General features: G+C 34.8%; 1 protein-coding gene across 1 annotated transcript in view; it reads right to left on the reverse strand.

The window, feature by feature from the left end:
• The window catches only part of CFAP47 (cilia and flagella associated protein 47), a 306,788-nt gene that overhangs the window by 124,665 nt on the left and 168,653 nt on the right, over nucleotides 1-13,470 (reverse strand). Inside the window, exon 53 of the mRNA XM_014954045.1 lies at nucleotides 7,731-7,868. Coding sequence (XP_014809531.1) covers nucleotides 7,731-7,868 — 138 coding nt within the window. The remainder of the gene's footprint in view (nucleotides 1-7,730; nucleotides 7,869-13,470) is intronic.

Raw genomic sequence — 13,470 nt, forward strand, 5'->3', positions numbered from 1 at the left:
CAGAAACTTACAACGAAGAAATAAATATATAAAAACTGTGCTCCGGATTTGTGAATCTATTTATAAATATTTTTACTGTTACATTGTCCTGCCAGGCTCTGAGAATGTATATGCAAGTCTTTCCTCTGCTTGAGGGACTGAACATATATCTTGAAGAAAATTGTTCTCCCCCTTAAGCAATGGGATATTTTAAGCAATTGCTCTTAGACAATCTTTTTGATGTTACTATCATTTGAATGTGTAATAATACTTAGACTCATGTCATAAATTCAAGTAATTATGCAAATAGGAAAAAAAAAAACAAAACAAACACTGTAAAATACTTTTAAAAAATCACATATTTGATTTGAACTCCACTTCTTATGAACTATCCCAAGTATTAGGCTATAAAGTTTGATTTTTTCTTGTTTTCTGGCTCAGTGCATACTTTCCCAGGTCATAGCAATTGAATTAGCATGAAAAAAGGACACTGATAGGAACCTTCCCTCTCTCCTCTCCTCACCCCATTATCTTCTGCGCAGTCACATAAGACTGTGGGGAACTGGTAAATATTAGTGTTCTTTTTCATGACTATTATGTACTCTCTATGTGTTTATAATTCATTACTTGCTAAGGGGTAAAATCAGAATTGTTTGTAAGCATGACAAAGTAGGAAAAGCAAAATGAGGACGTAGATAAAGAGCATCTCAAACACTCAAACCGAATAGCAAGGGCACTTCCTGTAAAGAAACTACTGCTCTGTTGCTAGCTCACTTACTGCTTTGTTTCAAAAGTGTTATTTTTTATATGACTCTGAATGTGTTCTGTCACAGACTACTAGTGAGGGTTTACACTTGGACCTATCACATCAGACCTATTGCTGAAGGGCAGATTAGGAGGGTAAGAAATTTAAGTGTGGTTCTGCTGCGCTGTTTCAATTCAGGAAGGTGCTAATCACACCTGTCATTTCACAGGTGAACTCGAGAGGGAAAAGCAAAAGTTCAGAGTACATCTAGACATGTAACCATGACAACTACACCCATTATTTCACTCAGAATTTTTTTTTTCCAGACCATTCTTATTAAATGGACTACTAATTGACAAAGTTCCATATATATACACAAATATTTGAGATATGACAGAATGAACGTGTTTCTCAGTTACATATCAGAACAAGCAAAATGCATATCACAGGTGTTTTTAACTAGGTAAGAAAATGTAATCTGTTTATATGCGAAGGCAATCCTACATGTTATGACATCCAAAAATATAGAGATGTACAGATTTACAAATGGAGTGGCTTATTTGTGGTTAGGGCAAATGCAACGTTACTAGCCTTCTCAGCACAGCAATATTAAAACACCTGCTGCATGAAGGATGATGTAACCTAAAGTTGACCAGCAGCCTTACACTGTGAGCAATTATAGATTGCTTTTGTTATTAATTTTAAATGGGCTACCGGCTTCGTTTGCACAGATTTTTAATTACACACATACCATGCCCCACAAAATTCCATGTGGGCTATAGATCCTTGAAGCATTGCTACATCTGAATTGTTTCAAAACATGTTAGTTTATTGGGGGAATAAAGCTGTTCTGAGTCTCAAAAGGGCACAGGAAAATGTGTAACACTTAGCAGACTGCAGTACTGCAGAAGGGCACCTACTGAGAAAGCTAACAGTAATTGAACATTCTTTTTGACAAAGGAAAAAAGGATAAAACAGTCTAATCTTTAATGTTCTACACATGCTGAACCATCCCCAAAAGCTTGCATGCACTAGCATAAATATAGCTGCAGATGCTAAAATGCTATCAAAAAAACAGCAAGACCTGGTTGGTATTTTACATTTTCAAATATGCATGAGGTTTACACAGGGATTATTTTCTTTGGATATTTCTTCTATATTTTTGTCTTTTTCCTGAAGAGAGAGAATCAATTAAAACAAACTAATCTGAAGGTGGAGTACAATATGCTTGAACATACAGTGCACAGATTAAACTGAAAAATAGCTTAACTACCCAATCAAAATTTATGAGGTAGATAACTCAAAATGATTTTTAAGAATATTCCTGCTAGAAAGATAGTAATTCCAGAAATAACACGCTTTGAGATATACCAATTATTAATCATATTACTGCATTAAAACTGAATAAAACCTAACATTTAGCATTGTTTATTCAGTTCTCATAATCTTTTAAAAAAATATCATGAATAAATGCAGTCTGATTTTAAACTGTAGCCACCCTGAGAACTGTTTTCATCTTAACCACCTTTAAAAGTTGCTATAACAAAGAAATTATTTCATTATCTTCCTTATGTGAATACCTATGGTGCTAACACAGATGTTCAGCTCTCAGGGATTGATTTCAAGCCTGAAAGACTGGGAGGACCACATATGCAAGCAACATTACCTTTCAAAGGCATCAGTCCCTCAATGAACCCACTCCGAAGCCGTTGTTTTTGAAGACAACAGGAAAGACACTTAACTGTCTGAGAAATATCATGAGAAATACAATGACAACTTAGACTAGAAAATGTGAACTGTCATTGAAGGCCTGGTTGAAGGACAAATTAGATTTTAAAAGATAATTAAAACAGGCTTACCAAAATGAATGCCTGGTCTAACCACTTTGACTATGTTTTTTTTTTATATCATGGTTTATTCGCAAGTAGTGTATCTTCTTGATGTTATGCCTTTCAGGAACAAAGAAATTCAAAAACTTGGCAATGGCATAAAAATGTAAATGCATTCCGTAAGAAGAACACAATGGGAAGTATAATCTTTTGATAAAGGCACCGCTTAGGGCAGTCAGAATAAGACAACAGCACATACAAAATTCCCTTGTGTTGTTGCTTAGGGCAACAGCACATACAAAATTCCCTTGTGTTGTGCAAACAAACATTCTGTGTCTGTATCGCTCCGCTCTGTGAGACATCACCACTGGCAGGAACATTAAAAGCTGTCGCTTAAGTGCTGAGGCTCACTGCTGCAGAGAGAGAGGGTGAGGGATTCTGGAAGAGGAGGGGGGAACTTGCAGTTGCAGTGCGTCCTGGTTTCAGGAACTCTTAGCCATGGCAGAAACTGCCCCAACTTCACGCTCTCGACTCTTCTTTATAGGGGAGCTGTTGGATCAAATCCCTGAGGGTGGCTGAGCTGATCTAACAGAAGCTGAACCAAACACTCTCCCCTACTGCCCACATGCTACACGGTGAAGAGCACAACACAGGGGCAATTGTCCAAGGGCAGTTCAGTTTAAGAAGTCACCATGGACTCCACTGCAGAGCAGAAAAATTTCCTCTACATTGCGAGGAAATTTTGGCAAGTGTAGGAGGCTTCATAGCATTTGGGCAGACTGTAAAACAAATATCTATTAATTGACTAATATTTACTTATGATTTTAGCACTTTATTATATAGGAATATCTAAAGATAAATCTTATATAAAAGACCTACTTTCAATCTTAGCAACCACTTAGCCTCGGTTTACTTTTGGTTCCCATGAGAAAAACCCCTAGGACCTCTTCTCTTCAAAAACAGAAATATGCTTTGGAAAGAACTGAAAAACCATGTCAGTTGAGAAAGGGGCAAGCCCCTGTCACTACATCTGCAGTGCAGACATTTTTCTGTTTGGGTTTTGCTTTCTTTTCTTTTTCCCCTAGTAAAAGGCAGCACAGAAAGGATTTGTCATAAGGATTGCTGTACCAGTGATTTTCACTGCAAGCACTAAATGTGCTTTTTCTTAACTGTATCTGAAGGAGAAAAAAAAAACATTAATGAATTTCAGAATTATTAGCTTTTTGGAAGAGCAAAATGAGTGATGTTTGTAGAAATTATGAGAAAAATATATGAAAATTGTTGTAGAAATAATCATCATCTTCTGCAGCGATACCTACAATGTAATCTGGAGAAGAATAAAAGGAAAAATAAAGGTAAATGCATATATACATATTTACATAATGCATATGTGTGTGTACCTGAAGATGATATTGAATATTAAGGTGTGTATAACAAGGTAGTCGTTTCTAGTGTATTTAAAAGGAATACTTTTCACTGAGTGACAGCAAGACAGAAATGTTATGTGTACACATGTTTATCATCAGAGATCTTTTTCTAACCTTATTCAGCTATGGACAACCTCACACTTGTTTTGGCCGTTACTGATTCAAATCTGTATATTATTTTTCTCTACATCAGAAGCCCACTATTTTTTGTTACTCCAGATTAGTTACAGTAGCTCTGGGGTTTCTCAGCTCTGAGATGCACTTCTGCAGTGTGTGATTACCCTGGTCAAATGCAAGTGGTTTGCATTCTACTAGTGGTGTGCACTCTGCAATTAAGAAATCCTGTCTCAGAAACATCCATCAGGTTTTCTACTCTAAAAAGCCATAGAATAATTAATTTTCATTAAAAACTACAGTAACAATATAGGTGTAAAAGAAAACTGTGTAGGGTAAAGCTAAGAGCCTGTCAGCTCCTCTTTGAAGTAAGTTCTGAAAAATACTACTACAATCATATGTCAGATCACACCTTATTACCTTCCATCTCTATTTAGCCATTTTCAGCAGATATTTTTCCCAGTTATAAGTTATAGATGGGTAGAACAAATTAATGGTTGTGATGGAAGATAATGTTTTGTGAAATGACTAGAAGCAGTTGGGTGATTCAAAGGTGAGATAGAAGCTTGCTGTTCCAAGGATATGGGCATTGTAAGGGTATATCTTCAGCATTTAAGAAAAAAAAAATCCTATTGTTAAGCAATACTGTATTAGTGAATAGCCATTTCATGTCCCAATTTCAGTCCACTTTAGAAAGCAATCGTAATGATGTCTTAAACATTGCTAACAGTCATGAAACTTGAGTTAGTACAATTTACTAGAAATGCATAGGTTATAATAAGACAAAGATATAAACCTACAGTAGCACAAAAATAGCAAAAGATAGTACTTGAAAAATAAGATGCAGTAAATTGATGCAACCATATATGAATAAGCTGTGCAGATTCCTCCAGCTGCCAATGGGATCCCATGTGCTGTAGTGATTGTATTCATGTAAATTAGTGTGCAAAGAAAAAGGGAACTGAGCTGGAGCTGATTACCTGGCCCCTCTCAACAAGTTATTAGACTAATCACCCACCAACATATTTGAAAAACATATTTCAAATGTGTAAGCAAATCAGCCATTCTCACATTGTTAATGGGGAATCAAACTGAGCAAAAGGCTTATCCCTAATAATAGCAGCAAACACTGAAAATGCATTGGATTTTCTACCTAAGAACAATGTCCTCAATTCATATCAGTGATAGGAAATGTATTGAGAATTCCACTTACTTAACCTTTTTTCTTTCTTAACCTTCTATTTTCAGTCACTTTCAACTGCAGCCACCACTAGCTTTGCACTGATGATTCTTAACTTTACAAAGCCTAAATACCTCATAAGCAGAAGTGCTTAGCTTGGACAACAGAAGCATAATTAAATTCATTAACATTTGCAGGCTTTCAGTAGAGATTTGAAGGTTGTCTCCAATATTTCTGTGTACTTGGCATCACTCTTGATATTTCTTTTATGATTAATTCCTCCTAACATCTCAAAATCTCCTAGTTCTCATCTCTACCGCATTGCCTTCATATCACCTTAACTTAACCTTTGTTAAAATCCTTCTTCTGTAAACTTATAATGATACCTTGTGAGAGTTTTAATGCCAACCAATTTCCAAGTTTCTGTACATGAAAATTCAAATTAAAAAGCTAGCTGTAGGAGGACAAGGCAAGGAAGTCTTCTTGAACTTTGAGAAGCAGGGAAAGAGAAACACTTTGAGAAACAGGGAAAGATAAATACTAATTGTTTCCTTCCTTTCTAACGGCCTTCTTAAGGACTTTCTCCTATTTCTGGCTCTTTTCATGCCAATATTAAAAAAAACCAACCTACTGTTCAACATTACTAGTGTTCCCCTTAAAGATACCAGACAAAACTGAATCTGTACTGTCCTCAAAAAACTCTTTATTTCTTTTTGGATTTAGTTTACAATATTTTCTCTTGACTCTGAAAATTCTCTATTTAATATTTAATATTTCTAGACTTTTTCTCAACTCTGTTCTTCAATTTTTCAAGCACTGACCTGCCTTTTTCTTTTTTTTTTGGTTATAATTTTACCACTGTTGCAACAGTCTTATCTGTATCATAAGCATTATGGGAAAAACTTGGTTCTTTGGTCACCTTATTTCCTTTTTTTGATTATTTTCTCTCTTCTTTTGAAAACAACATTTTCCAATGTCCGGCTACATCATTCTCTTTCACTTCTTTTCCTTTTCTATTTTAAACTCACATTGTATTATCAACTGTTTGCACAAAATAACATTTTAGAAGATATGATTTTGTATGAGCTATATAATCACAGAAACCATTTTACTGTATTTTGTTAGTTTTAAATACAGCTTTTAGAGAGAAGTGGAGTGCATGCAACAAAGCTAAGTATGCTAGAAGTCTGAGTTGTGTAAAACAAGTGTTTCAAAAGTCACAAAAAAATTAGTGAAAAAGAATGCGGTAACAAATCTGGTAGATTAGAGAGACAACGTATATCTATTGATAGGCCTTTGGCTTGTGAGGAAAAAATGGTTGTTTTATTTGATAATCCCCAACATTAAGTTACTGGTATGATCAGGGAGAGTCACTACTTCTCTGAGATTCTGTCTTCTTCCTGCCTCTCTCCTGTCTATACAGATTGTAATTTCTTGGGATTGCTTCATATCAGAGACAGGATACTGATCTCTCAGTCTCCACATATTATTAAATACAGATATTAATAGACTATAAAAGAGCAGACTTTCTGATATTCACATTGGATTAACTCAAATTATTTATTAGCTTTTAATTATTTTTAAAACTAGATAAATTCTCTCAGAATGAAATTAGAGTTATAAAGAAAAGAGATCTCAAATTGAAAGCTCTTCTCAGTTTCCTAAATTTAAATTTTGATTAAAACAATACTTTTTTTCAGGTTAAGAAGAACTCTTCTTGATAGCTTCCATGCAAAAAATATACTTTAGCCATCTAACATAATGTTTGATAATTTTGATAATTCCAAATAAGGCATTAAAAGTATAAAAAACACAGTTCTATAGGCAAAGCTTTCCTTGCAAATGTAAAGAAGAAAATGGAGAAATAAATTTTAAAACAGACAAAACGTCCCTACACCTTTGTCTATTTGGTATGCACATTCCTCTGGAACACTTAAAATATCAAAAATAATGCAGAAAGTGTTTAGAATAAACTATGAGGTGACAATCTGAAAGTAACCAGGTATTCTGGAATTCTCTCCTCTCAATTTTAATGTAACTAACAAAGGAGCACCTGTGACAGACAGTTAAAAGAATAATTTTTCTACAGTGGAATGCAGTGATCTGAATTTCAGAAATGGCTTGCTTTGACATTAGCAAAATTAATGTTATTCGTTACTTTTAAAAGAAAGCACTTAAAAAATGCTGACCCTCTCCAAGAAAAAGAAATATTCGGTGATATTGTGGAAAACAAAAAAAAAAAGAAAGAGAAAAAGAAAAAACAAGCTTAAAATTCCATAAAAACATTTCAAAAACCAGAAAATAAGAAGTTTCATATATGCTTGAAATAAACTTTAGACTTAACACTGTTTGCAGACATCTGGCCTGGCATACTAAATATACATTTAATTTAAAAAGAAATGATGATATAATTTTATACAAACCGACAATTAACTTATTCATAATAACAAACATACCCGCGTTTGCTGCATCAACAGTTTGTGGTGTCTCCGTTGACAATTTCTGAAGGGCCTGTTCACCATCTGTCTTCTCTGGTGAGCTGCTATGTCGAGACTGCTGTTGGTCTTCATCTTCAGCAACAAATGAAATTACACCTAAAACAAATAGATACCAGGTGTTATATTACACGGCATTAGCTTTATAAAACAGACTGCCAGACACATACAAGTATATCCTCAGTTCAAAACTAACAAAAAACAAAGTAAAACTTCCACTCCAGATGTCAGCCACTGAATTATATTTTACGATAAAAAAAAAACATCTTAAACAAGTCCGAGGAAATTTAGCATTTTTTTCTCCCAAAACCATTTTTTTCCTACTTACCAGATCTAAAGATCAATAATAAGAAATACAATACAAATAATAAAACCATAATGGAAAGCTCGGGGGAATAAATTTTGAAGACTCAAGGTGCATAAATGTTGATGTACAAGGGCATATTTGATGGCTAATGGATCTTAAGGGAAATGGTAATTAACCTGTTTTTTTGTCTCAGTACATAATCCTAGTATCATTTTGTTTCACTGCAGCATGTTAGAGAGAAGCAAAGTGCAAGAGAAAGACTTCACTTATTTCAAATACCATCCTAACCATCAATACACTGAATAGATGTCAAAAATTACAAGCAAATGGGCACAAAAATTTTCAAAACTATAGCTTTAAAGTTCATTTAAAATACTTGAGTAAATGCTGAAAAGCACTGAATTCATAAATTCTAAAGCATCCTTACAGTAGAGAATATTTTGTTTCACTTAATTTTAGAATTTAACTATTTTTTTTTCTTATACTCCTTGATTCTAGTGACAATGGAGGGTTTACTTTACCAGTTGTCTGAATAAGAGTGCGTGTCAGAATATTGTACTGTGCAAATGTGTGCGTGAGAGAAAGAGTAACAGAACATGAGTGGTTACAGTTTAAAAACTTTTACTTCATCAGTAAGGGGATGTTAAAACAAACAGTAACTTTTTTGGTTCTGCAAAAAATGTGCTCTCAAAAGTATCAAAATAATTGGCTGAAGAACTCTGCATAATTAATTTTTACTTGCAGCAAACCTTGGAATGCTTGAAAAGTTCCAGAACTGTAAATTGCTAATGCTCAAGAATATTTCAAGTGCTAGTGGGAGAACTACGGTAACTAAAAACTACTTGAATTGCTAAACCACTGTGCTGATAATCCGGCAATTGCACAATCAAAAAAATCAGTGAAGAATTGCACTATAATTGCTGATACTCAATTTTCTTTCTTAATGGAAAACAGATCTCAAACATACAGAATTAATAACAAGGAGGTTAAAATCTTGATCAATAAGGATGACTGGATTGATGGAATGTATTCAGGTCTCTGCAAGGCACTCAATTAAATCTGTCAAAGTATTTCAGTAAGAAGTAATCAGTTTTAATACAGATGGCATACATTTTTAAATTCAGTTTTGTCTGCTAATCTTAAAATATTCATAAATTGTCTTTCATAATTTTCATGGGCACCAAAGTGCTACTACTGGCTCAAAGCTATTTGAATTTTTTATTAGGGGGGAAAAAAAAAATCATTGCTGCCAAGAACTGCAAATAACCAAAAAAAAATTGTATTCATTTCAAGTCAAATATAGAATGCAGATTCTTTAGCAGTGAGGATACTTAGTACGCAGTATGCTCTGCATGACTTGATTCTTTAATTTAAGATGAAATTTTTTCCTAGGTAGTACAATATTGTCCTAAGCAGAATGCCCTTCTTGCTTGGGAGCGAATGGTGCAATCCAATGATCACTATGGGAGACTAAGATAGCTGATGATTTGTAAATACATGAATTTATACCAAAAAATGCAATCAAAAGGTGTTTTGCAGGATGGGGAAAAGACTTCTTTACAATGAAGAGTAATAACAAGTCCTTAGCATTCTCTGAAGCAATAAAAAATACATTTGAAAGGTGCAGAAACATTGAATCAAATATGACAGATTTAAAATAACAAATAAGCATGTATACTTTTTTTCACAGGGTTCTGCTGAGCCCTTATGTCACATAAAGGGCTTTGACACAGGAAGTTTTAATCTTTCAACTGTGAACATGCTGTCACCTTACAGAACCCACTGTATTACGTATAGGAAAATCTCTATGATGATATATGTAAATTCTAAAGACTTTCTGTAAATCCTACTACTTGGTGTACTGGAACTAAATTAATTTCTCCCTGCATCAATAAAAAGGAAGCAGAATAAACTCTAAGTCATACAAAGGAGAAACAGGTGAGTGGCAAATCCCACTGTCAACTACCATTCATATACTGTTTTCTGGCATTTAATAAAGATGTGGATTTATTATATTTATAATTATCACTGTCTGTTCTTAATGCGTCAATGAAAACATGACATGAAAGGACACAGGAGTATGCAACTCTGCACCAGCATAGATAGATAGAAAGGGTTTGCTGAGGATCATCTTGCCAGGTGGTGGCACCTACAAATACAGCAGTCCTCCCTCACTGGAGGAATGCCAGAGCCATTCATGGTAATCAAGTAAACCAGAAGATCCTTCTAACTTTGTCTTTATTACAGATTAAGGAGTCTCAATTTTTATGGTGTCTCAGCTGAAAAGGAAGTGTCTAAAGAAAGGGTACTGACAGGTGCTGGAAATACAGCAGTGGCTGTAGCAGCTACAGAGAGGGTCTTCCTACTGCATTTGATTTTGTTCTTCCATTGAAATTAGAGAGATCAGATCAATTTGCAACATTCCTCCAAACAAAGAAATGGACAATAGTTTGAAAATCAGATGTCACACAAGTGGTGAAGGGAAATACTGTTAAACAAACAAATTTAATCAACTCTTTTTACAGGCCAGAATGTATTGGCCTGCTCTTCACCATCTCATTAAAATTTTCCTACAGCTCCATCTGACAGGCCATAGCCTGCAATATACTGCCCTTATTCCTGAATGTAGGCTTCCAAAGCTCCAAGCAGGATGGAAGAGTGCTGCCCACCAAGTACAAATATAGTCAAAAAATAAATGAAAGGTCATTCATAAAATTAGAAAGCTACTTTCCAGAAGCTAGTAAATTTTTATGGATAAAAGGATGCTGACTATAACACGTGTATTTTTTGCACAAGAAATATTCAAGCATTATGGGCTTTCATCTATTCTGTAAAATTCTGGTCTATTCTGAAGAAAGTAGAAATAAGAGTTTGATGAGGGATAAAGTAATATTTAGAAGACGCTTTATCAAACCTAAAGGAAATTGCTCTATTGCTTAGAAAAAAGATCTTTGAAAAATTTTATGTGGTGCCAGAACCTTGTGCGAGATGTTTATTAGCTGTTATTTCTATATTAAAGCTGTTACACAGCACATACCAGCCAAAGCATATAATATTAGCCCACTATTGGAATGCTTCCAAATGGACTTTTGAAAAGAACTGGGCCCATTTTCAGCTTAGCAATCATAAGATCGCAAGAAGGAAAGCAAAAAAAGTATAATTTTGCAGCTATATAATTTTGTAGCAAAAAAGACATTGCATGTAAAGGAAAAATGTGGACCATTTGTTCAGTAAAACAATTTACATAGTAAAAGTCCTTTTGTGAGAATTTATTTTAATACGACAAAAACAGTACTAGAACACCAAGTTTACAAAGTTTTATACTTGCAAGTTAGGGAATTCTAAACTTGAAATCATCCGTCAACACAATGACAGAGTCTTCCAGTGGATATCTAAATAGTTGTTCTTTTTCCTCACAGGATATAATTTGCTCACTCTGTGGAAAGCTTTTGAGCTTTGCTTTTTATTATCGATCCTTCAACATGTTGATCCTAAGGATTATTTACTTCCCCCTAAACAAATTCACCAAACTGAACACACAGTACCTTTCTTTTTGGGTGTTTAATTAATCCTTTACCTGTAGTATCTTGAGCCTAAAAAGGACTAAGATTCCTGACCCCTAAATAATTCCCATTTGAATCACCTACATCTAATCTCTGATCCTCAAGCTCCAGACTGGCTGCTGAAAAACCCTACAAGTGCCAAAAAATCCTATATGTCTCAGCTTTGACATTAAAGTTTCACCGCAGCTGAAAATTCTGCTTTGGGGAACAAATATGAGTTCCCAACCTTGCACAGTATAAAGCAGACAGAATTCGATTCTCCTTGAAGCCACAAAGTAAGCACTTCCTAACTGATGTTGTCTTTAGATAAGACACCTGCTACTTGTGTTTATATCACACCTAACGTCAGACAGCAAAATCAGCAGCTGCCTTTCAAACCTGTGACAGTGGCCTTTCTTCCCACCACCCCTCTCCCTCCTACAGCAGCTGGATGAATAGAGAGCATGTACAAATTTCTGTGACATAACCAAAACTGTTACTGCTCCGGAGGAAGAACGAACGTGATTTCCTAAGGTTAGTGATTAAAGCAAGCACTGAGCCATGGGGGGTGGATGGTAGAGAGCTGGACCCTGTCTGTTTTCAAAGGATAACTTCAGCCTTCTATCAAGTTATTTTAGAGCATAAAATAAATGAACTGCTTTCTGGAAAAAAAGCATTCATGGCTTCACAGCCTTTGAATCAATAACATTTCTGCCGGGTTAGATAGACTGACTGTTCTGTCTTTCTCTCACTCAGTGAACATATAATACTTTCAAACATAATGGAAACCATTGTAATAGAAGTTAGGGGAATGACAGAATAAAGGAGATGTTCATCTGAACATGCCATCTCTGTCCCTTTGAAGGCATGGCTTTTACCACCTTGTATTAATTTGCTGTATGATAGATCCCTGGGAACCTCTGCTACTGAAACTTTCAGTACGTGTAAAGGAACTGGGGATTTTCTAAGCCAGAAGATAATATTTCTAAAATGGAAAAAAAAGCAAAAGTTAAAATACAGTACATCCTCAATATTTCCTGATGCTCACAAATTTCATTGAAATCTGACTCCTATTCAAAGAAAGTGAATTTTGTCTCAGGGCTACAGATTTAGCAAGAAAGTACTGAAGTCTTCCTGTGGTACTAGGTCAAACTTTGTTACAAATCTGATTTTCACAAATCACCTGTGAATTAAGACGGCATAATTACTTACATTTTACACATCATATGCTAAAACCAAAATGGCCAAAAGAGCAAACTAGTTTGACATCCTCAGGGACAAGACTTAATAGCTTTTTAATGTTGAGAATACAGCTGTCATTAATCTAAATTGCCTAAGAAGGCAGCAGAATCAAGTGTTCGGAGTTAGGAACCTACAAAATCAAAACTCTACACTGTCATACTTTGCTCTGCTGTGAGTAACTACAATAGCTACTCTACAAGGAAGAAAAAGACTGATTGCACAGTCTCATTCTCACAGTTGTGCTTTTCAGGTTCTTAAGTAAAGAATGGACATCACAGAATTGTATAATTATTACTAAGCACTTGAAAATTATGAAATCTGAATTGTTAAAACAATATTCATTAAAAAATATTTTCAGGACAAAACATTAATTATGACACGCTGATGTTAGTTAATACCAGCAAAAGTCTTGCTATTGTATCATAAGAATACCAGTATAAACATCGAGTGACACAAATTATTTGCAATTAATGTTAGATATCCCTAGCCTCTACACATCTCAAAGAACCAATTGGGTTCACTGCATTCTGTGTATGCATTCTTGCCTTGTGGTCAAAAACTTGAACTTTAATCAAGGGAAAGAATCACATTCTGGTCTCTGCCTTTGAAT

The sequence above is a fragment of the Calidris pugnax genome, unplaced genomic scaffold (assembly GCF_001431845.1).
Source record: "Calidris pugnax isolate Ruff unplaced genomic scaffold, ASM143184v1 scaffold246, whole genome shotgun sequence".
Taxonomy (NCBI): Eukaryota; Metazoa; Chordata; class Aves; order Charadriiformes; family Scolopacidae; genus Calidris; species Calidris pugnax.